Raw genomic sequence first — 25,965 nt, 5'->3', positions numbered from 1 at the left:
TCAATTGCTGTCGGCCTGCATATTGAGAATTATTTTTGATGAAAACTAGATTACCTAGGAAGTTGGAGCTAACATTTGCTGTGACTTGTTCTTGAAAGTCTGTTTAATTTATTAAGTGGTACATTCTGCTAATATTATACTTTTTCTAAATTTTCCCAAAAGATAAATGATATAAACAAAACCTGTAGTCAAAAACACACTTATGCATAAGCAATTCTAAACATAATTTTACAAACATCTGAATAATATATTTAAAATCTGCTTATAAGAATGCCTAAATTGAATCCTCCTTCATACCAAACTAGTTGGCAAAATAAGTTTTGGTAAAGGAAAACTTTTTTAAAAAGAAGCCAATCATCTTTATTTTACTTAGTATTCTAGGAATATAAGATTCTTCCAACTTGTTAGGAGTATGACTGTCTGAACATTGGCTAAACTGTTTTTTATTTAACAGCCTTTTATTAGAACTCTGTTTTAAAGTAGAATTAAACTGCATAAGTTAAATTACCTCTGTAAAAACTACCAACTCTTCGAGGTACAGAATCATTATACAGAAGTCTATTTTCTTTTGTGGAGGCTCCATCATCTGGGTGTTGATCACGATATGTTCCACCCTTAATAAAATAATAGATAAATTTATTAGACGAAAGAAACTTGATTGAATCTGATCATAGCTTGTTAAAATAAAAAATAATTTCCACATTAAAAATGAAAGCTGCATGTTATCATCATAGAAGTAGCTTGCCTGATATATTTGGATTAATTACTAACTCTCATTTATCCCTCTAATAAATGATTTTTGAGTGAGGAAACAATATAAACCTTTAAAAAAATGACAAAGGCATGTAATCTATCACAGTGGATGTTAAATATATTAAATCCACTAGATTGCCAATGGAGAATCTTATTATTTGGTAACATACTGACCCTTAAATTGACCTTTAAATTTTGTTGAAAAAATATACTATCCCAAACATTATACATAATTCAAGAGGCCATGGGTACCTAGAAAGATTTACAAAGATGGGTGATCCTCATTCATTTAATAACTACTTATTTGTTAGTTTATTCAATTTATATAAGCTGCACATCTCACATAAGTGATTCTGGGTAGCTTCCAATAAAATTGTTGCAAATTAGACAAATATGCATGTATTTTAAAAATTGAAATCTAATTAAGAAAATAAGGTATTTTAGAATAAAAGTACCTGATTGGAACTAATGATCTTTTTCTGTAAAAATGTCTTTTGACACATAAAATATAAATGGTTTTAACAAATCTTACCTAAATTATTTCAAGTGATAGTTGTTCAAACAACTATCACTTAACTTGCACTTGCACTTGCACTTGCACTTAAAGTACATTTTATGTGGAAACATTTTAGGCTTCATATTGTGCAATAGTTTATTCTGATCAGTACAAATTTTTAGATCTATTATTCTATACTTCTAAGGCCAGCAGTATTTATACTGCTTTCTAATTTTTTATACTTCCTGTCTCCAACTAACCACATTATAATGGTATTAACAGTATTCCACTCCCAGTTTATTACAGATGTTAATGTATTACCATGCATTTAAGTAATAGTCACTTTTGGAAAAAAGAATCATGTTATTAAAATATTACAATATTCAGCTTCAATGGTGGAAAATCATAAAACAAATGGTTTTCAACAAATAAATAAAGGCAACTCAGGAAGTCCTACTAAAGCATTCAATTCCCAGTAAAAAGAACATATATTTCTCCAATATATTTCTTCTCTGGTATATTTATTCTAGTTTAAAACTCAAAGATCCATAAATACTACAATATGATGAAAATGACAACATGCATGGTGATATTATAATGAAAGCCCTGCTCTGTATTTGTCTCCTCATAGCAGGGCTTATGTTGTGATATTAGAGTATATCCCAAAGGTGCTTTTTCAGGAGAAAAAGGGACTTCCTTGTTTTTTCTTTGAAGACGTTTCACTTCTCATCTAAGAAGCTTCTTCAGCTGTGGCAGGATAGTGGGATAAAGAAGGATTTATATTCCGTGCAGACAACTATATAAAAATAAATAAATAAACAAACAAACAAACAAATAAACAAATAAATAAAAATCCTGCTATTCCCCACTATCCTGTCAGAGCTGAAGAAGCTTCTTGGATGAGAAGCGAAACATCTTAAAAAAAATATACAAGAAAGTCCACTTGCCTCCTGAAAAAACACCTTTGGGACAACCATGACCTGGATGACTGAGAATCTCTACAGACTGTCAGAGAATGTTTCATCATTTGACCCCTTTTCCTCTTCCCCTGCACACTAGTGTAACTGACACACTCCTTTGCCACAGGTTTAGCCAATTCACCTTCAGACAAGAGAAAAGAAAACAAATAGCAAGCAAGACACATCAGGTAGTTATATTTTCTGGTCAGAAGTTGTCTGCAATGTAAATATAAATATTTTATTAAGCTTGAAAGAGAGCAAGTGTCTCCTTAATTTTAATTAATAAAATTTGAAGGGTATTTATAAAAACACTCCAGAAAATACCCATAAGGCAAACTACTATTCAGTTTCTGGGTAGCCTTTGTGACACTTAATATTCAGCATTACAGATTATAATTTCAACAGTAATATATCAATAGGCGTAATGTATTTTATATAATAAGGTAGAGGTTAATAGTATATACAATAAACTCTGGGATGGAGTAATTGACAAGAAAAAAAATCAGCTGAAAAAGATATGAATTCCTTAGGCAAAAATAAAAGTTATTTTTAACAACAGGCAAACATGCAGTACAAAACCATGAATTGTCCAGAACTCTTAACAATCAAGAATTCAACTAACCCTATTGGAATCTTCTGTACAATCTTCACGTGAAGAGCCAACAGATCTTGTAAGAGATTTATGCTGCACCTGTGGAGATAACAGTTGCAGGCTGTTTGCTCTGGCTGCCATCCCTTGCCCTACGCTTAAGCCACCCTCTGAGCCCTTTGTCCTCACTCTGTCCCGGCTCACATACATAGAATGTCTATGAGGGCGCTGCTGTGAAGAAAAAGGACTCGTGTAGCCTAAACCATAAGAAAAAGACTCATGAGCAGCAGATGCAGAATGTAACTGGTTTCCATCCATGTGATCTGGCAATTTTAATTCCTCCATTGTTTTGGAATGTCTTGTAGATGGTCTTCGTGATTCCAGTGTACCATCACTTCTGTTATTTCTCCCAGAAGGACTGAGCAAAGTTCTACTGTCAGCATGACGAGGAGGTGTTGGTGTAGTAGGAGAGTTTAAGTCCAAACAGCTGGATGGAAAATACCTACTGCTATTTGATTCTGAAACTTGAATTCTGGCTTCAGACAAATTACCCACAGATTTGGAATCAGTCAGAGCTCCATGACTTTTTGATTTGGTGCGATATGAGGGGCTCTTTGAAGATTGTGGAATAGTATCAATATAACTGTGACGGCTATGCCTTTCACCCAGTTGTAGTGTGCCAGTTTTGTTCTGTGAACCCTCCATAAATGAATGACGATTATGCTGTGATCTGGAATTTGACTTCAGGTATTTAGTACCAGGACCATCTGACGTTTTGGCTTCGGAATTAAAATCAAATTCAGTTTTTGTCTTTACTTCTTTTGGACTGAGAAGATGTGGTATGTTGTTATTAGCTAGATCCTTACTTCCAGATGAAGGAATATTGTTTGTCTTTTTTGACAGCATTGGACTGTGAGAGGTTACAGGGAGATTTCCATTTAAAAAGCTTTCATTTGTTGAAAGGGCATCTTCTCTTTGCAGTCCCACATTCTGTAATTCTTTGCTGTTTGATCTGTGATGAGACTGCACAGCGGTACCTTTGCCAGATTGATTTCTATATTATGAACAGACAAGAAAAGCATTTTATTTTATTTTTAAAAAATATCAAATTAGTTAAAAACACCTTTATAGCCCTGATACAGAAAATAAAGATCATGTGATCATATTTCTTCACAGTATTTAGGGTATTATCCAATAGTCCAGATGACTAAACTATGGCAACTGTTCTAAATTGGCTATATTTTGGATCTCCCAAAATTCAAGGAGTTGACACACTTATGTCACACCACTACTAAGGCAGAATTCTTTAACTAAGTTGTCGTATTGATGAGCAATAGATTTCACCAAGTACTTGGTCCAGAAAATATATGGGCTTCAGGGCCATCTCTAAGTGTAGAAGTGAATCTGATACTCTGAAGTATCAAGAGAGAATCTTATCATCCAGAGCGCAAACCAAATCTAGGTTGTTCTACTTTTTTTATTGAATGGAAGACACCAAAAAAGTGCTATGTTTGATAGTGGCCTAATTGTATTATTTAATTTTAGCAAGTTATATCTGAAATAATTAGAATGCTGACATTATTATTTCCAGTTATTTACCTGCTAGTTAAAGTGTTGCTATCTCCATGGTAAGGCTTTCTTTTAGTTGACCGTGAAGGTGAACGATCTAACATCCTCTGAGTTTGAAATGATGGATGGTTCAGACACTGTTCTGTTAAGTATCGGTCAGCTGGATCCAGTTTCAGCAAGTTCTTTAGGTCAAATATTAAGAATTAAGAAACATAACATAGTAATAGATGTGGTTGTTGCTAGTTACAGCATAATTTTAAAAATATATGCAACTGAAAATTATTTATCATTCCCACTCTTAAATAAAAATGTTGACTCTAAAATCTATTCTTAAAAATAAAAAAAACATCCCACGGTAATCTTCTATAGTATAAGGTATACTACATTTATATGCAGATTTACATAATACATAAAAATTGCACAGCAAGTTTCTTTTGGTATATGGTTGTAAGAAAATCTTATAAGATCTTGCTTTATCGGATTTTTCAGATTTATTACATCATTAACAATATATTAAATTTATTTAATGCTATTAAGGAAACAAATTCTATACAAAATCTGAAAATAGACCTTGTTAAAAACATGCAGCTGTGTTGATTTCAGGTGAAATGAGGGGAAAATAAAAAAATCCTATCTCTGTGCCTTCCCCATACCATCTCAAACGTATGAAGTAATTATATTTTCAAATTATAAGATTATACAGGACTATTAACATATATATATATATATAGTTAAATTACAGCCCTCTCTCTCCCTCTATCTATCTATTCTGTAGATGTAAACAATCATTATTCCTACCTTCATAAGGTCAAGTAAAAAACCACTTAAAATTCCCAAGTATCTCCTTTCCAATGATTGCGGATGGTTGACTGCAGGAAACTGTAATACAGATTACATATAACTCAAATAGAGAACTGGCATTTATCAAACATTAAAATTTTGTTAGCATTATATCCTAACAAAACAGGAAAAGCAAAAATATTAAAGGTAAATTAAATAATAGCTCAAAGATAATTTCCTTGTCAGACCAATAGACCAACTGTGCTATTGATGATGTAGGATTAGACTCCCTATGTTTCTTAAAAAGCTAACAGCAGCTTTATTGGTAAGGAGATACAAGTAGTCCTTAATTTTAAACCTGGAGCTTGAATTTCTGTCTAAGTGATGTGATTGTAAAGCATAAATCACATGACTGTATCACTCATTTAATGACTGAACTTCCAGGACTTCCCCTTGCCATTGATAAGCAAATTTGACTAGGTTTGGAACATACACACACACCAGTCCTGAGCCTTAATAAGGTAAGGAACTGCTTCCAAGCCCCGCACCTGCATATCTCCCTTCATCTCAGTTCATTTGCAGCCCCAGAACTGCAGCACACCAAGAAATCCGCAATGTGGAAAGTAGCCCCAGAGCTGCGGAGCCCAATAGTGTGCTGCAAAGTCATCATGCCCAGGAAGCTCCAACAGCTCAGCATAAAGCCACAATGTCCCAGGAAGCATTCCAAGTTGCACTTGCCACCTTGTACTCCAAGGCCCATCTGACCTTTGCCACATGATCTCCCTGACCCTTCACAAGGCTGCTGCTGACCCTGTGAGGCTACCTTTCCCAGGCTCACAACAAATGTGCTATTTGGAGGACACAGAGTGCAATTTGGAGAGTAGAGTGAACAGCTTTAGGGTATGGCCAAGTTGGGCTTGCCTTATCACCAATGGCAAGAAGTTGATGAGGATGAGTTGGGCAAGGCAAGGCCTGTGGAATATAAGTAGGGCATGGGGCTTTGTGCTGTGATGGCTGTCATGGTTTGAGGCTTCAGGCAGCATTCCTCAAGGGCGGTTGTGGCACTGGAGCTGAATTAGTAAATTTGAAAGGTTATTGAGTGAATGGTTGTAAGTTGAGTACTACCGGTATTGAATACAAGCAATATTTATCCAGTTATTTAGTCTAATGAATGTTCAGTCTATTAATTAATGAATTTTAAGGTGCAAAATTTCTCCAAACATGAATTTTGAAATGCTCCTATCTGAATTTTTCAAAAATCTTGTATAAATAGAGACATTTCCAATCATAACACTACGATTAACATGTGTCATAAATATATTCTTTGCCATACCCAGAGAAATGATAGTACACATTAATTGTGTAAAAGCACTTCCTCTACTTTTTATCTTATCTTTTATCTTTGTTTTGTCTCTCTATTTGTCATTCAGTTCTAATTCCATTTTAACTCTATTTATGATTTGTTTTAAAGTTTTTATTGTTTTTATTTTTTCATAGGCTAGAATATTTATTACAAACCCTTAAATATATTTCAGTGGTGATACAGGTAAGTACAAACCAGGCTTTATAAAACAATTGTACAACTTTTTTATATTTTATGATTTTATGATTTTTTTAATTTGTAAACTTCCCAGTCATTTAGATAGTGAGATGGGCAGGTGTCTACATTTGATAAATAAATAAAATAAAGAATAGTATTGGGAGAATTTTGGTAGAAAGACTTCATGCAAATTCACTAATAGAAAACATGCATGGTATATTTAAGCTAAACATTACCCGTAGGCCATGGAAACGGGAATTGCTGTAGAAAAGCTTCATTTGTTCTGCAGGAAGTGGTCCTAATACCTTCTGAATTGTAAAAAGTTGATCAATTTCACTTTCACCAGGAAACAATGGCTGCCCATCACTAAGTTCCCCCAGAATACAGCCTACTGACCACATATCTACAGACTTGCCATAAGGGGCCCTGGGAAAAAAAAAGGATATTGTGCTATTGCTCCTTGATCTCATATTTCTATAACATATTTAAGTATTTTACCCTGCATTGGTTTTTAAAAAATAGAATCAGTATCAAAGATCTTCAGACATAAAACACAAAATTCCTTTTAGTAGCTTGCTCTTGATTATAGTTGCAATAGTCACAAGCTCACATTTAGCAAATATGAAAAAATATAGAAACGATACGAAGTGTCCTGGTCTACTAATATAACAGAATTAAATTATTGAATAATTATTCCTGATTAGCTTTAGTTTATAGTTTGGGTCATAAACATCCCTAGTTACTGTGAAGACAACATTTCAGATCATTACACACAACTTGTAATTTAAAGAAAGGTTTTAATATGTATCTGTCCTACTAAATCATGGAATACCTAAAGGAATCATTGTTAATAAGAGATATTGAATCATACTTTCAATTTCCACAAGCCGTCTTTGCTCTATTTGAAAATATATATTAGCAATATGATCTTTAAATACTATACTTCAAAAGAAAACAAATCCTCAATTCAGCTCTTGCTATCAAACTAGGCAATTGACAAGGACAACTAACGTAATAATGAACTGGGCTTATTAAATAGACCAATACTGACGAGTGTAAATGTGTATTTTATATATTTATCTATTTATCTATTTATATATATATAACATAATGACACAAACATGTGTGTGTGTATGTATGTGTGTATGTATGTGTATGTGTGTGTATGTATATATGTGTGTGTGTGTGTGTGTGTGTGTGTGTGTGTAATATAATATATCACATTATTTATAAATTCTAAGTTTACTTACCCTAGCAAGAGTTCAGGAGAACGATACCATCTGGTGGCAACGTATTCTGTATAGTTTGCATTGTTACCTTCTGATAAATTCCGTGCAAAACCTTAATTAAAGTAATATTAAAGTGATCTTAACGTATTGGTAATTCAGTAATATATTATCTTTTTAATCCTGAAATTCCATGTATGAATAAGGTTTTAAAAGTTTAGAAAGAATAACTATAACATATTTATTAACTAGAAAAAAACCTTGACCATTTGAAATTAAATATTAAAAGGAAATGCAAAATTCATTTGTACTTAAGGGTTACTTTTTATATCACCATATACATCCAGGTACATTAATGAAATGAAATATTAGTTTACAAATCCAATAATTTCAACTTAAGCAATAAAAAACATACATAGAAACTTCTTTGCACTTTATACAAAACTATATGTGCATCAACATCTAGTTCTTTGGACAGAATAATAAGTTCATTGGATATGCAACTTAGATGGTTTGATCATGGTATGTGCCATTTTCACATTAAAATTGTAAATTTAGATAAGCTCAGGTGACTAATTCTACAGTTGTGAATGAGTGGGAATAACCTCAGTCACAAAAAATGAAATGGAACCTGAATCACCATAGCATAATAGCAGTGGGCATTTGTTAAAAGTGTTATATTCGTAGTGTTCTTCAAAATGTACTACATGTGCTTCAGCAGATGCTTGTAATTAAGCAAGCAAAAAGCAGAATATTCAATACATAGGATGATATACTTGCAATCTTTAGAATCTCTTATGTATAGCATTTCTAATCTTATCAGATAGCTGGAAAAAAAGCATACCTTGTTTAGCTAATTTCCAGTATTACAACAAGCAGTATTGGCACTTATTCTCAGGGTAATATGTTTTAAGGTTACAGCTTTTAAAGTCAAATGTTGCCCTAGTTTAATAGCTAAACTCACTAGGTACTTTATCCAGCAGACAGACAACCTATCTTTCATCTTACTAAGAATATAAATAGATTTCTTGCGTTCTAATTATACAGGTAGTCCTTGACATATTTTACCATTTAACAATGGCTTAAAGTTACAACAGAAAAAGTGATTTGACCTGTGCTCACATTTATGATCCATGGTTATGTAATCACAGTTTGGGCACTTGGCAACTGCCTTTACAATCCGTTGCAGTATCCTGCCGATTGCAATCTGCAAACTTTTTAGCTGATTCCCACAATGTCCACTGGGAAAGCTGGATTTACTCAATAACAGCATGATTTGATTAGTGATCATGGCGATTTGGCCAACAACCACTGTAAAAATTGTTGTAAAATTGTATCTGACTTGCCTTATGATTGCAATGTCTTAGAATGGAAATTCCGGTCCCAATTGTGGTCATAAGTCAAGGACTACCTATACAAATATTAATTTTAGTATGTACTTCCCAGTAACAATAACCAAAATATTGCTAACCAGAAAAACACTACTGTTTAGAACACTGATTTATGATAACCAGATAGCATACTGAGATGACATGATGGAATGTGTTTTAGATTCCCAAGAAGGATGTGTGTGCATTCCAGAGGAACAACAGACAGCAAAGTTTAGATAATTTGGTTGGGAGATAGAGGGTGAAGACAGTTCCTCCATAGAAGTTCTCAGAGTATATTTTTTAATGATGTAAGTAGTTTGTTTTTAGCTTTGACGATTCTGTCTATGGGTGCAGAACAATGAAGGAAACTGCTTAAAAGAAAAACAGTGTGGTTTTCTCATTTTTTCAGTATTTCAGTATTGTATTAAACTATAATTAAAAAGGTTATTTACTGTCATAAAATAATTCTAATTATAAAGAATTGTAATAAAAAATCTAATATATTTTTTAAAAAAGCCTTACCAAAGTCACACAATTTCAAAATATCATTGTGGCTTATTAGGAGATTTTCTGGCTTAATATCTGAAATATTCAAACGCATAGCAAAAAGTTAACAAATCACAACATATACACTGTTCTGCATTAACGGACAATTGAAACAGTACAGCATATTATTTATTTACTGCATTTATATCTCACCTTTTCTCCAAACACTCAAAAAGGCATATTTTGGAAGGGAGGGTTCCCCTAATTTTAATTCCACAGTAGCCTTATAAGGTAATTGGGCTGAGAGAGAGTGACTGGCCTGAAGTTACCCAACTGGTTTTTATGCCTAAGGGATACTTAGAACTCATAGTCTCCTGTTTCCTAGGCTAGCACTTTAATCACCACAACAAACTGGTTTTCTTTCAAATTCAGAAAATTTTTGTAAGGAATCTTCAGCAAGAGAGACATAATGGCCAAACTTCAAACTGAAGTTGTGGGTGCTCCAACACCAAGGTTTTTTAAGAAGAGATTGAACAACCATTTGTCTGAAATGGTATAGCGTTTCCTGCTTGAGGAGGAAGTTGGACCAGAAGACCTCCAAGATCTCTTCCAACTGTTACTCTGATGAATTTTAGTAGATAATGATATCTCATTTTCCAGAAGTTACTGAAGCATGATCATAGAACAACCAATATAAAGTATATTGGAATAATAGTTACCAAGTTTAACTAAATGTCTATACTAAAAGAAAGCTTAATACTAGTCTGGGGAAAATATTTAGTTTTTAAACCTGAAATTCAGTAACTTGTTAAATTCAATTATGAATACATTTTAGTGAAGTTACAATTACAAAATTTATAAAGAATTATCAGAATAAAGAAATGTATTAAAGAGACATGTGCAAAATGAAAATTACAAATTATTCACAAAGTATGTTATTTAGATTCATTAAAATCAGTGGGATTTCTTACCCACTGAAATCCCTGAAATTGATGGGAGTTAACTCCCATCAATTTTACTCCCATCAATGTTACTTTAGAAGTGTGTGGGTGTGTGTTTTACTTATTATCGTAAAGAAAATTTTGTCTCATGTACTATTTTAAATTAACAAATAGATAATAAATTTACAACAATTTGTGAAATCAACTTCCTTGCTAAAACATATTTATGCTTTCCTTGAAAAGAAAATTTTCTGCTGATGGGAGAGTCTTTCAGAATCTGGATGTTCCTAGCAAAATTCATAGAAATATTTATGCTTTCAGGAAAAGATACATTCTAGAATTTAATTTACTTACCTCTATGAACAATATCATTTTTATGACACCAATGAATTGCTTTTATCAGCTGGTAGGTATAACTTTTTACTTTTTCAGGAGGGACTCCATTTGGCATTTCTTCCAGCAACTCAAGCATATTCTATATTCAACATCATTAAAGACAGAAAGAACTAAATTACAAACTCTGCAAATTTAAGATTTATCCACTACCTAGAAATGTTTTAAACAACCATTAATAGATTATAATAGGGCCGTCTTATACAAGAGGAACCAAACGAAGCATTTAACATGATCATGTAACTTATACAATATAAAAGGCAAATAAAAATAATTTCTAAAAGCAGAAAAGTGCTACCAATGCATAAAACAAAGCACAATAAAACCTAAAGCAGCAAATAATATTCTCTATTAAAATAACAATCAGCAATGGCATTATGTTATAAATTTGTACACCAACTATAGAGCAATTCAATTGGTTTTAAGAAAATGCATATTCACCAATTTCCCCTAAGAATAATGTCTTTGAACTTGGTTTAGCTATTTTGATAACCTAAGCCACTGAAGTTTATAAACCATAACTTATACATTAGCTTATTACATAAATCTAGGGCTACTGCTTCATCAATTAACTATATTTAAAAATGCTATCCTTTATTTAATATATAACACAAATTAGATTTATTTTCCAGTGAAAAAGATAAAATATAGTTGAAGATTGTTTTCAGGCATAAAGAAATAAAACAGGATAAACTATTCCCCTCAACGTCAAATTTTAAGTTGATCATAAACAAAAATTACTGCAAAGACTTAATATTATTAAGACTACTATAGAACACTAATAACATTGTATAAGAGGGCTGTCAAACTCGCGGCCCATGGGCCGGATGCATCACACACTGGCCATGGCCCTGCCCAGTTTAGTGAAGGGGAAAAAAGTCCCAATACATCAAGTGATGCTGCCATGACAATGCGAGTTTGACACCACTGTATTATAACATTTTTATACATAAAACATGTTTGAAGTTTAGCAATTTGTATTCAAGAACACCTTAGCATTTTTTTTCTAAATAAATAACTTACTTTCTCTACATATTCAAACACCAAATACAATTTTCCTCTTCTTCTAAAAGCTTCTTTTAGTTCTACAATATTTTCCTGCTTCAAAGTACGAAGCATTTTAAGTTCTCGTAAAGTTGTTTCTTTGACCTCTTCATTTTCTATAAGGTAAAGAGTGAAAGGTTGTAAAATATATACAAATCTTTTCCCAAAACCTGTAGAAAACTCTGTGATCGCTGACATTGAATTGATAACACATTATTGATCAATCTTTAAATCCTCTTTGAGAAACAAACTGTCAGTCTAAATAGTCTTGTTCAAAATTTCACAAAAAGCAAGTTTCCTACTACATTTCATACTAAGCTATAAAATAGATTCTTTTATTTTGCCTTAGCATAATGGAGGTTATTTGGCTAACTCATTTTAACTCAGCCACTATGGATCATTCAAACAAATCACTTAACTTTACATAAGAGTCTAGCAATAAATATTTATAATTTTTATAAACTGATTATTTAAGATCAAAATTACGAAAAACAAATTTAATTTGAATTTCTATTCCCCTTAATAAAAAAGGAAAAAACTGTGCATTATTTAATACATTTCATTAGTGAGATATAACTATTACATTGATTAAAAAAATCCTATTACATATCACAACATTTTATCTGTAGTGAAATAGTATTTCAAGAACATAACATTTTACCTATTAACCAATACTATTACTAGTGAAAATTATGTGAATACTACATAACAATTTTTCTACTTAGCATATTATTGTAAGATTGGCTATTATAGCAAAAATGTTTTATAGCAGAGTAACAGTAAATAAATCCCACAATTTATCTTTCTCTTCTAAACTATTCTTCTTCAGCTGCCTTATTTTTCAATGTTTTTATTTAGTTATATTTATTTTTCATATTTCTTAACTACCCATTTCCCTCAAAGAACTGCTGTTGAGCTGTGTTAGATAAGTATTACTCTAAAATTCTGCCTGAGATAAAAGCACCTAAAAAGACTTTTTTGGGGAATTTTTAAAGGAAAATACATTATTCAGAAAAAATGGTAAGTGCCTGTGTATTTATAGCCCCAGGTCAATAGAGAAATGCTTATTTGTTGTGCAAAATATGATCTCAAATGAGGTATTGCACCTTTTGCTTAAAATTATATTGTATATTGCTAAGTATAAATATAAAAACAATGGCTGCTACAGCTCTATTTACTGAGAAATAATCCTAATATGCTAAAAGAGTATTTTTACACTGAAGATAAATTCCTTTTACAAGCATTAATATACTAAAGTTTCCAAAACCAAGCCAAAGTAAAATCAAGAGAATAAAGGCCAAACAGAAAATAGGAAGATAATTTGCATAAATATTAATCTCATGCTTTTATAGTGAAAATAGCAATCCAGAAGAGGGGTGCCAACAGCTCTGGAATGAGGCCTTTGGTGCCAAGCCATACTACTTATAAGACAGACAGAAAGATATTCTTGCTGAAATTCATTTCATTTTTTCTTCTTCTGTTCAATTGTGTCTGATTCGCAGAGACTGCCTAGACAAGTCCCTACAGTTCTTTTAACAAGGTTTTTCAGAAGAGGTTTGTCACTGCCTCCTTCCCAGGGCTGATTGTGGTTAAGTGATCACACACGGATCATTAAGTGGACGGAGGCTCAGATCAGGAGCATGGGGTGCCTCTCAGGAAGGGAATGAGTATGCAGGGGTGCAGAAATGGCACACAGATCTTCAGGATCTGACCTCCATTTCTCCACCCTGCCAAAGAAGTTCACTCAGCCCCCAGTAACCAGAGGAAGCCCTCTTGGCAGGCAACAGCAGCTTGCTACTTCCCTGCTGGCTTTTCCCACTAACTTTCTGGGGAAGCCAGCAGAGAAGATTGCAAATGGCAATCACAAGATAATGGGGCATTTGGCCACTGGCACTAAGTGTGAACAGGCTGTCAAACACCCAGATCACAGTCACATGACTCTTGGTGGGGTGGTGATGTACATTTTTTGATAGCCAGAGGTGCTTTCTGGGCTGTTAAGCACCCTTTCCAAGGCTCTCAGAATTTTGAATTTTCATTAAATGACCAGTCAAGGACTACTTGTACACCAAATTGGCTCTCAATCCATTTCAGGTTCAATGCAAAATGAAAGAACATTTGTTATTAGTGCTAAGAGATCTTCTTCTATAACCCTTAAAAGTGAAACCAGGATCAGGAGATATTATTTGCTAGCTATTATTCCCTCAATGATCTAGAATCATGCACAGTTCAACTACTACATATTAAAACTACATATTAAGTCATGTTGGTTTTTCTGAATTAAATTTCTGCTGATATGTACACATAACAGACTCTGACTCAACTATCTAGATAAGTAATAAATTGCTTATCAGGAAACATTTCAGATTACTTAGATTTATTCTGAATGTATGGTAATCAAATCATAGTAAATTCTGTCTGAAATATGTTAATATCATAGTAAGAATAATTTAAAAATGCTGACTATATTTTCTAATGAAACAAAAGCTCATTAATAAATTCAGTGTTTATTACTGCAATGTCACATATCTGGAGGTGCCAAATTGAGAAAGGCAGGTCTGAACAAATACAGACATGTAGAAAGCTTGCATATTAAGGACTATCTCCACCATCTATCCAATAAGTTTTGAAATAAAATTCTGATCTCTTCATAGTTGGTATGTTGACACAGGACAATAAATTCTTAAACTCCTACTCCTGCACTATTCCAAATCTTGGATAACAACCTATTAATTAAAAAAGTAAATGCACTATATATTCAAATAGAAAAAAGTACCTTCACTGTCTTTGAATTTTTTAATGGCCACAATTTCATGTGTCTCCTAAAAAAGGAAGAAAAATATATGTTCACCAGAAAGAATAGTCATATTTTTAGTTAGTAAATACCTGATACCATATTGTGCTACAGATTTCTGGTCATGCATAGAGTTTCAAGTTGAAGCAAAATTTTTATAGCAATTTTTAAAGCTGGAGAACAGCTTTCTACCAAATTATTTTAACATTATTTAGTTTACACTTGATGAAGTAGGCTTTTGTTCTTGCTGGTAGTTTTCAGAGCAAATGGATAAAGTTATTTCTGCTATTGTTTTGTATACATGCAAGGAAGAGAACTGTATGAAACTATAGTTAAACACTAAATTATTAAATATTAATCATTTTAAAATTTATTTTTATTATTGCAATTCTTCTCAGTACATATTATTATAAATTTTAAAAATGTAATAATCCAAAAAATAGCTAAATCAGATTTTAAAAATACTAATTAGGCTTTTAAAAATGAGTTTACATTTGAACACTATTCTTAAAGAATTTTTGTAGCAGGCTTTCTACAAGAATCTCATAATATAAGTCTCAGATTTTTCTTTCTGGAATGGGAAAAGAGGCAAAATGTGAGGAAAAAAAATGTAACTACAAATTTTAAAAAGCAGTGCTGGGGGAAAACTATCTTGACTCACCTATCTATATTTTATCTATCAGCTTTACCTTACTGGCATCTAGTTCTCTCTTAACCTTTGAGGAGAGAATCAAATTTAGTCAGGAAATCTACTCCTATCTTCTACAGGGATGACAGAAGCTTGGCATTAAATTTTCTATAAGAGCCTAGTCCTCACCCCCCATCCATTTTTGCAATTGAATTACATAAATTATTTTAATACTGGTTCTTATAACAGAATGCTTAGTTAAGGTGATAATTGATCATCCAGATTGATCTTCAGTATTTTAGCACAGACCAATAAAATTAATACTTGGCTGAGTAGAGATCAATGTTGTGAAGAGTCAAACTTAATTCAGGGGGGATTTTATTTTTATTTTAAAAGGAAACCATCTTCATTTCCTCCCTATATAATGACTTCTACATTTGGAAAAATCATTATACAAAAAAGTTTAAATCCACAATATCATGTTAAAGCTTGATGCCCATAAACACTTACATAAATTTTCACTTTTTCATTTACCTATTGTTCAAAACAAATATTGTTCTTGGACCTGAAACCAGATTTATACTTGTACACTTGTGAATGTTTTGTTTGTAAAATAGATACAGTAACACAATATTATTTTGCATTTATTCCCTCAAGATGGCATGCTGAGTAGCAGGGTGATATGATGATAAGCTGATTCTTCTGCCAAGGCTGGCTCTTAGATTGTGTTGCTCTCCAGATTTGAACGTGGGCACCCAGGATTGATCCAAGATGACTTTTGGACAACTGTGGACCCATCTGAGAAGATAAATCTTGAAGACTGAAGTTTCTGGTATGAGAGCCGGAAAGTCAGGTTTCTATCTTTTCCTATCACCTGATCACCTTGGTTTTAATTGCACTTTTTGAAGTTTCTTTTGTATTTTAACTTGTAAGAAATATCATTGTAAGGTTCTCTACAACTATCCTGTTAATTACATTTAACTCCCCTAATGTCAGCTAACTTGGTCCTAGCTGCCATGGGGTGGGGGTCAGTGGAGAATTTTTCATTGCAGCTTTGTAACTACGGTCTGGGCTTTGCTTATCTCTCCAAGGTCAGTTTTTCTAGCTCTGGTATGCAGCAGCCAGAGTTGCCTAGCTACAAGGATGTTGGTCTCTGTGTTTGTTTCAATTTGCTGCTTCACATGCTTTTGCCTGAGATCTTGCCTAAAACTTGTTGCATTCAGTTCTCTCCTAGTAAAAGCACCTTTTCTCTGAATCTATGGAGCCAAGAGTTTTTCTTTCCTAGGAAATGGACAGAGGCGACCATGACACCTGTCCTTGAAGAACTGGTTATTTTTGGTTGCTAAACTCCTGGAGAGTAAACTGTTGTGGCCCGGCAGGAGCCGTTGGAGCTGCCACCAGACTCGGACAGCGAGGGGTCTTATGAGTCGGCCTTGGAGGAGGTGGAGGACCCTGGACAGGGTGTTGACTCCGAGCAGGGCGAGGAGAGACTGGTTGGCCACCAGGGGGTGGCAGAGCATTGGATCAGAGGGAGTGTTCAGGAAAAAACTTGTGAATTGTTTCAGGATGCACCCCGTCGAAGGGTTACTCGACGGAAGGAACAACTGCATAATTGTAGGAGATGATTGTGCTTAGCTGATGCTGATTAAGATCCTCTCCTGATTATAAAAGAGACTGTTTGTGCCACGCCCTGTTTGCAGGAGTCAACGTTCTTGTTCACGTTCATGATTCAGAGAAACCAACTTGGATAAGTGGTTTGCTATGAGAAGCTTATTAGCATTGCCTAGGTTCATAGTAATTGCTGCCAGAGAGCTTATCTATTTGTTTATTTTGGTTTGCAGCCAACGAGAGTCTTGCTTGATTAAAAGAAACCTTTTTAGTTACGTGGCTTTTGGCTTTCATTCCTGGACAGAGAAGGGGGGGTCAGAACAGTAAACAATGCAACAAATAAGACTTGGGGAAAATGTTTTTTAACTTACAAGTTCAAATTGAAGACTTTGGTAAAAAGTTTGATAACATAACAAAGATTTTAAATCAACTTAAAGAGGATACTCAGATACAAGCAACTGCAGCCAAACCAGACTTATAATAATGGTATTTGAGAAGGCTAAAAGGGGTAAGGACTTTACAGAATTAAAGTTGACAGACTCGATGAATGATAAATCGGATTTTCCTAAGAAAATTGATGGAAATTAAGGAATGGACATATTATATCCAATTGAAAAACAATGTCAAGTAGATTTTTTGGAGGGGAGGATGGATGTTATGTTTTTGTTTACAGAGAGATTTTTTTGAATTACAGAAACAGTGGAGATACTCATAGCAAAGCTTTATGATTTTGGGGAATAAGATGCAATTGTTGCAAAACTCCTTAATCAAAATTTTAAGGAAAAGCTTTATTATTAAGAAGCAAATGGGGATATTTGATTCTGGACAGATTAGAGATAACAGTTGTGGTTTATTTATTTATTTATTCATTTGTTTGTTTGTTTGTTTGTTTATTATATGGCAACAGTTATGGTACTTTGTAATAGATAAGAAGTGGTAGTAAACTTTCCACAAGTTAAATACAATAACAGAGTGTTAACAGAGGATTTTGCTTTTGCTTTACTGTAAACTACTTTGCTTTTATAAATACTATACATAAAGAAGATAGGTCAAATAAGTTGCAAATAGATATAGAAGTTTATAAATTAGGGCCTGCTTCACAATGGGGGAAACTAACATTGTTGAAATATATTTATAAGTATACAACTAGGGGGATAATACATGTATATGTGATTTTGTCTTTCGTCCTTTTTAGTGTACTATTCCCCGAATGTTTTATTTTTTTTATTTTTATAAAAAAAATGATTAGTATTACTGAGAAAGAATACTATTTAGCATTTATCCAAAGGAAGGAGGAGTTTGTATTCAGACTTATTTCCTACCAAAATAAGAGATAAAAGAATAAATGACCTAACAAAAATCCTATAGAATCCTCCCTATTAACCTAGGATTGCCAAATCCAATTTACAATTGTAGAGGTTCTTATGCCTGATTAATGTATCCATATGTATTCTTTAATATATGCCTGCAAGAAGCAACACCCCAAGGAAAAGAGAAGAAATGAGAATTAAAAAAAAGAAGTACAGAAGAGGACTAGGATAAAAAATACATTAATCCAATTAATAATTACTAACTAAAATTACATTCTTTGACTTAGGATCCACTTATTTACTTGCTTCATCCTGACTCAGATCTTTGGTGAGGGAGACTGAGTTCCTTCACTTCTTTGTGCTTGTTGTCTTTTATCTTTATTTATTATGTTTTGTTAATTTTATTGTAATTTTTTAGATTGTTGTGAGCTGCCCAGAGTCACTGAGAATTGGATGGCATACAAGTTAAATAAATACTATTATCTGTATATATCAGATGATCTTTCTCTTACACATAACATACTCTTGCACCACAGATGTAAGTATAAACACATACTGTGCATGCAGAAACTCTTTCTGCAGATACAAAACAATATGGAAAGAGGATAAGATAAGAGTGGGAGATAACTGCATTGGGTACATAAAAAAAGAAAGGCGAAATAAGATCAAGTGATGGGAAGAATAACATGATAGGGAAAGATAGGCATTATAGAAATAGTAAATTTGCCAGGCAAGCAGCCCCCCTCAAGCTGCGGCTAATCTTCAGTGTAATTCAGACAATATATTTTATCTAACCAATAAAACTTTTATACTTTTCTATAGTTTGAGAATATAGATTATTATCTTTATATTTTAAAAATAAAACAAGGAACACTGTACATTATTCAGAAAGCCTAGAATCTTGAATACCAATTTAAGCAAAGTTTTAAAGTAGAAATTCAGATTTTTTAATCAAAACTCTCAAAAGCATCTTTTTAGATTGGGTTTAAAAATAATTAGTTTAATAGAAAAAAACATTTAAATACAACACTTTTGGTGTAATTCTCTATAGCAGAGTTGGATCATTGAGATTAAAGCAAAATAATAGTTTTCATAATGAACATTGGCTTCCCTTTTCTTTACAATTGAGCAAATTTAACTTTTTCTGCAGAAAACAATAATTTGCCACTCTGAATTAAACTGTAGCCCATGACAATAAGAAACTATGTAAAAATCATGGATAAGCATTTTAAATAAAGGACCAAACTATAGGTAGATTTAAACAAGGAAAGGGAAGAAACAGCTTCTCATTCACAATGAATAGTACACAAGCCAGGGCAACTTGCAGGAATATCAAACCAAACCATGGTCTCGAAAAACCAAAACAGAGATAATAAAGCACAACATAGATTGTTTTACTTACCTTGTGTCTGCACTTAAGCACAACACCATAAGCTCCTATAATCCAAAATAAATTAAATAAATAAATCAAATTTCAACATTCATACGTACATTGTAGAAAGTATTATACATACATTTAAAAAAGCAAATAATAATAATGTTGTTATTATTATTATACAGTTGTATCACAGCGGCCAGTTGTTTCGCCGGATTTGGCATTGGTTACTAGTCGGGCCCCACCCAGGGGCCTAGAACGTCGTAATGTATTTTCGTAATATGAGTGCAGATCCGAGCAGTGCGGCTTTTTGCATTTGACTGATGGTGATTTTGTCAATTTTTAACTGTTTTAAAAGTAATTACAGTGCTTTTGGAATAGCACCCAGTGTGCCAATTACCACTGGAATTACCACTGCTGGTTTGTGCCATAGTCGTTGAATTTCGATTTTTAAGTCCTGGTATTTTGCGATTTTTTCATGTTTTTTCAGCGACCCTGCTATCACCTGGTATTGCAATGTCTATGATTGTGACCTTATTTTTCACAACCAGTGTGATGTCTGGTGTATTATGTGCCAGTATTTTGTCTGTTTGTATGCGAAAATCCCACAAGATCTTGACCATCTGATTTTCGGTGATTTTTTCAGGCTGATGTTCCCACCAGTTTGTTGCTGTTTTAATATTATAATTTTTGCAAAAATTCTAATGGATCATTTGTGCTACTGAATTGTGCTGTAATTTATAATCAGTCTGTGCAATTTTTTTACAGCAGCTGAGTATGTGATCAACAGTTTCATCAGCTTCTTTGCAAAGTCTGCATTTAGCATCATCAGAGGATTTTTCGATTTTGGCCTTAATGGCATTTGTGCAGATAGCTTGTTCTTGTGCAGCCAGGATTAGTGACTCTGTTTCTTTCTTTAATGTACCTGTTGTTAACCATAACCAAGTTTGTTCACTGTCCACTTTATCTTTTATTTTTTCCAGAATATCATCATCATCATCATCATCATCATCATCATCATTATTATTATTATTATTGATTGATACCTAGGATGCTGGCAGCAACCTGTAGCAACCATTAGCACCAGTCAATGGTATTTGTGACACATCTTTAAATGTTCATTTGACTGAGTTTCATGTTTAATGAATAAAAGAAATAAATGCAGCAAAAATTACTGGAACACCAACTGACAAAGTTCTTGAGAATGAACAGGTCGAGAGTTTGTGGGACTTTCAAATACAAAGACAGACATGCCTGACATCACTTTTGTGGAAAAGAAAAAAGTCTGGTTCATTGATATTGCAATACCAGGTGATGCACAAATTGAAGAGAAACTACTAGAAAAAATAACAAAATCCTGCAATCTGCAAATTGAAGTTGAGCGATTGTGGAGGAAGAAATCAACGGTTTTACCAATAGTAATAGGAGTCCTTGGAGCATTACCCAAATATTTGGCTAGATATATGGAGTTAACTTAACAGATCTTAGGTCCTTGGTTAGTACCTGAACTGTTAAGTTTTTACCAGTCTGAGACTGTGAATTGAATTGAAGACCAAATCTTAAATACTACTACTACTACTACTACTGCTGCTGCTGCTGCTGCTACTACTACTACTACTACTACTACTACTACTAATAATAATAATAATAATAATAATAACAACAACAACAACAAAATAAAACAGCAAAAAACTGGTGGGAACATCAGCCTGAAAAAGTCACCGAAAATCAGATGGTCAAGATCTTGTGGGATTTCCGTATACAAACCGACAAAATACTGGCGCATAATACACCAGACATCACACTGGTTGAGAAAAATAAGGTCACAATCATAGACATCGCAATACCAGGTGATAGCAGGGTCGCCGAGAAGGAACATGAAAAAATCACAAGATACCAGGACTTAAAAATCGAAATTCAACGACTATGGCACAAACCAGCAGTGGTAATTCCAGTGGTAATTGGCACACTGGGTGCTATTCCAAAAGCACTGGAATTACATTTAAAACAGTTAAAAATTGACAAAATCGTCATCAGTCAAATGCAAAAAGCTGCACTGCTTGGATCTGCACGTATATTACGAAAATACGTTACGACGTCCTAGGCCCCTGGGTGGGGCCCGACTAGTAACCAATGCCAAATCCGGCGAAACAACTGGCCGCTGTGATACAATTGTACAATAATAATAATAATAATAACAACAACAATAATAACAATGATAATGATAACAATAATGAATATTGAAATAATGTAATAAAAACAAACAGAATACTGGCAAGGAAAAACATTACATGTTCAATTTCCTCAAAAGACAGAGGGGAAAGTGATACAGATAAGATCTGGCAATGGTTTACAAATAGAATATTAAAAAAGGAAATTAAAGGTTTGATTTTAGCTGCTCAAGAGCAAGCTATTCGAACTCATGCAAACACAGCCAGAACTAAACAATCATCAAATGATTAAAATATAGATTCTACAAAGAAGCAGAAGAAACAGTAGATCACATACTCAGCTCCTTGCAAGAAGATTGCAGAAACTGATTATAAACAACAACATAATATAGTCTTCAAAATTATTCACTGAAACATTTATTAAAAGTACCATGTGCACTAATGAAAAGTTGGTGAGAATGTTTAGTTGAAAAATTAGTAAAAAATGAGCAGATTGAAATATTTTGGAATTTCCGAATAAAAACTGATAAAAGTCTTAGCTCAGATTTAACTGTGGGTGAAACGACAGTGTGGATAATTGATCTGGCAATATCAGGGGATAATAGAATAGAAGACAAAGAATTAGAGATCACAGTATCAAGATCTGAAAATTTAAGTTAAAAATTATGGCATAAATTGATCCTAGTGTTTATTGGCACACTTTGTGAAAATCCTGGGTGACACTTAGAAAATCTGTGCATTAATAAAATTTCCATCTGCCAATTACAAAAGCCCACAGCGCTTGGATCCTCACATATATTATACTGAAACATTACTACATCTTAGGTTCTTGGGAAATATGTAATGATATAAAGGCCAACACCACATACAGAACGGGCACCTATGATTTCATGTTGTTGTGTAGAGACTGTAGAGATTATTATTTGGGTTAAATGTTGCAAAATTTTATTCTTAGACTCAAGTGAAAATTGGGTAGTAGGTTTTTAAGAAGCTTGACATATAAGCATTATCTTCCTTAATTTGAAAAAAAAATACCAATTTTGAATGGTTGTAGCATAAAGCAGCTGAAGCAAAAGACTAAATTCCAGAAGTCCATTTTGAGGAGTATTGGTGAGCAAGAATGCTTTAATTATTAGAAAGTTAAATAATTTTTACACTAAAACATTTCTAAATGTACTCAGGGATAAACAGCAATATATACTAAGTGGTAAGATAAACATGATAGAATTAAAAATTTTCAACAGTACTGTATAACTACCACTTACTATCCTCACATATACAGTCATGACTTACCAAAAACAGTATTTGTATTAAGAACCAACATTACTTTTTAAAAATCTGTGCTTGCAGAGGCATGGAAACGAGAAAATCTGTGAGAGTTTTGAGACTCAGCATTATAATACAGCTCCAAGCTCAGTTGGACAAGCAATCAAGATCTCTTTTTGATTTTGAATATCTCACATATAAAAGGGTGTGCCCTTTTTTTCCCAGGCTTCAAAGGAAGAAAGAAAGCTCTCATAAGATTAGAAAACTGTAACATAAATAGTAAAAGCCTTTATGATAGAAAAAATGCTGTTCCATTCATGTTATTTTGTCCTACTATAATATCAGTCATTTAGATTTTCCATTTTTGTTATATATCAGGAATTAATTTGGTCAAACAGCAGAAAAAATGAGTCAGTAGTTCTATCATGCCATATCAGTGCTTAGAAAAATTGTATGTTTCTAGCCAAGGAAAAACAAAAATTGTATTCTGTAATCAATGTCTCATCTACAACTTTCTAGTTATGCTCACATCTGTTCTCAAACCCCAATTAAATTTATTCATGAATATATGCTTACCTTCACCTACAACCCCAAGGATCTCAAATTTATTCATCACATTACCAATAATAGGAATCTTCATGAAGACAAATTTCTCATGGAACACCAATTGTACAACATGGCCAGAGAAGACCAAAATATTTGCAGATGTCCAGTCTGTAATGGTTGATAGGCTTCAGCACATTTATGTTCTAAGTCTGTAAAGAGATTCCTGCAAAGAAAATAAACATATAATTGGCATGAGCTAAAGTAATTTCACAAGATTCATATTGAATGTACAACAGTACCTTCATTCAATACATTTGACTAATAGTTATATTATAATGCACAAGCCATCAAAGACTATAATAACCCCCAAGGTCTGATACAGTTTACACCAAGGTCTTAAATATATAATGCATAAACCAGAAGGACAACATTCTTTCATGTATTCCATCTTCAAAAGAGGGAAAAAAACCAGACCCAGAAAACTACAGGTCTAACTTCAATGTCTGGGAAGATACTGGAAAAAATAATCAAAAACAGATCTGTGAACATCTAGAAACAAATAAAGTTATAACTAGTAGACAGCACAGCTTTGTTAAAGCAGATCATCTTATTTCATTCTTTGACAAAGTGACGAAATGCTGTGGACATAGTATACTTATAATTCAGTAAGGCATTCAACAAAGTAGACCACAACCTACTTCCTGGTAAACTAGAAAAATGTGGAATAAACAGCATCACCACCAGATGGATGTGTAAAAGGCTGACAAATCATACTCAATGAATAGTTCTTAATAGTATCTACAAGGAGGGAAGTAAGAGGTAGGGTACCACAATATTCCATCTTTGGCACATTTGGCATATAGATGAAGATACTCTTCAATATCTTTATCTATCTATCTATCTATCTATCTATCTATCTATCTATCTATCTATCTATCTATCTATCTATCTATCTATCTATCTATCTATCTATCTATCTATCTATCTATCTATCTATCTATAAGGCAAATACCACTCACTCATCACAAAATCTCCAGAACCGTAAAGCCTACAAACTTGAAATTTGGCACGTATGTTCCTCTTGGCTTCTAGGTGCTTGCTAAGAAAGGATTTTTCAAAATGACCATCAGATCATTAGTATTTCTTATACAGTAAGATGCTAAGGAGTTCTACTCCCCCTCCCCACCTGAAAAGACTCACATTCCGTTACCTCAGTTCAAACTGGCAGACATTCCACTCCTTCACTCAGGAGTGGTTTGGGGCTCCTTACAGTACTAAACATTGGTACCTCACGACAATGTCTACGCCTTCCACCTATGGAGCTGCTTCCGTACTCAAGGTGGCGGGAGCAATATTCCCTTATGTGTTTTAATCTCCAACCACCACTGAGCCAACAGATTGAACCAGAGTGAACCAAATTTATCCTGCATTGCCCGATCACATAGTTTTGTTGCAAAGCACAGGTATCCAGCTAATACAGTAAATGACTTAGATGAGGGAATAGAAGGGAAACATCAAATTTGCAGATGACACTAAGCTGGCAGGAATAGCCAACACCCCAGAAAACAAACTCAGGATCCAAAAAGATCTTGACGGACTAGAACAATGAGCCCTATCAATAACATGAAATTTAATGTGGATAAAAGCAAAGTTTTACACCTGGGCAGGAAAAACCAAAGGTACAGATTAGGCAAAACCCTGCTAACTAGAAGTAATTGTGAAAGGGAATGTAAGATCTTGCCTCTCCAAATCTTCGCAAGGAAGCAGGATTCTTGAAACTGAAGTTGTTCCAAAAGGAGCTTTTATTGAAAGGCTTGTGACAGCAAGAGGTCTAGGCAGGAACCAAACCTTCCCACTTAAAAAACAGTGATTTAAACCAGTGCAAACATAACCCCTCCCACAGTACAGCAATGCAGGAAACAGAAACTCACAGCACAGTAATGCAGGAAACAGAAACTTCATATAGAGATCCCTCCAATCCTCCCCCCTCCCATGAGAATGCCAGTGTCAAATAGAAATATATGAGACCTGACATGCCACCCCCCACCCGAAAAACAGGAAGTCCACCTGAAAGAAAACAAAAAGAGGGAAGGGGAGACAAAGAAAACATAAAATCAGTGAGGT

General features: G+C 33.6%; 1 protein-coding gene across 3 annotated transcripts in view; it reads right to left on the bottom strand.

Annotated features, from left to right (window-relative positions):
* The window catches only part of CDKL5 (cyclin dependent kinase like 5), a 78,326-nt gene that overhangs the window by 27,718 nt on the left and 24,643 nt on the right, over positions 1 to 25,965 (bottom strand). For all 3 annotated transcript variants that reach the window (XM_087726346.1, XM_087726348.1, XM_087726347.1), the window contains exons 2-13: positions 23,872 to 24,064; positions 19,886 to 19,920; positions 14,920 to 14,965; positions 12,126 to 12,262; positions 11,064 to 11,184; positions 9,805 to 9,864; positions 7,937 to 8,027; positions 6,923 to 7,112; positions 5,165 to 5,245; positions 4,397 to 4,548; positions 2,831 to 3,851; positions 509 to 614 (exon numbers count right to left, since the gene is read on the bottom strand). In XM_087726346.1, the coding sequence (XP_087582472.1) occupies positions 509 to 614; positions 2,831 to 3,851; positions 4,397 to 4,548; positions 5,165 to 5,245; positions 6,923 to 7,112; positions 7,937 to 8,027; positions 9,805 to 9,864; positions 11,064 to 11,184; positions 12,126 to 12,262; positions 14,920 to 14,965; positions 19,886 to 19,920; positions 23,872 to 23,935 (2,104 nt within the window). In that variant the 5' untranslated portion in view covers positions 23,936 to 24,064. The remainder of the gene's footprint in view (positions 1 to 508; positions 615 to 2,830; positions 3,852 to 4,396; positions 4,549 to 5,164; positions 5,246 to 6,922; positions 7,113 to 7,936; positions 8,028 to 9,804; positions 9,865 to 11,063; positions 11,185 to 12,125; positions 12,263 to 14,919; positions 14,966 to 19,885; positions 19,921 to 23,871; positions 24,065 to 25,965) is intronic.

This window comes from Thamnophis sirtalis, unplaced genomic scaffold (genome assembly GCF_051295495.1).
Source record: "Thamnophis sirtalis isolate CommonGarterSnake01/CBP01778 unplaced genomic scaffold, rThaSir2_p1.2 scaffold_12, whole genome shotgun sequence".
Taxonomy (NCBI): Eukaryota; Metazoa; Chordata; class Lepidosauria; order Squamata; family Natricidae; genus Thamnophis; species Thamnophis sirtalis.
Note: the sequence above shows the minus strand (reverse complement) of the source record. Positions and strands in the feature narration are given on the sequence as shown.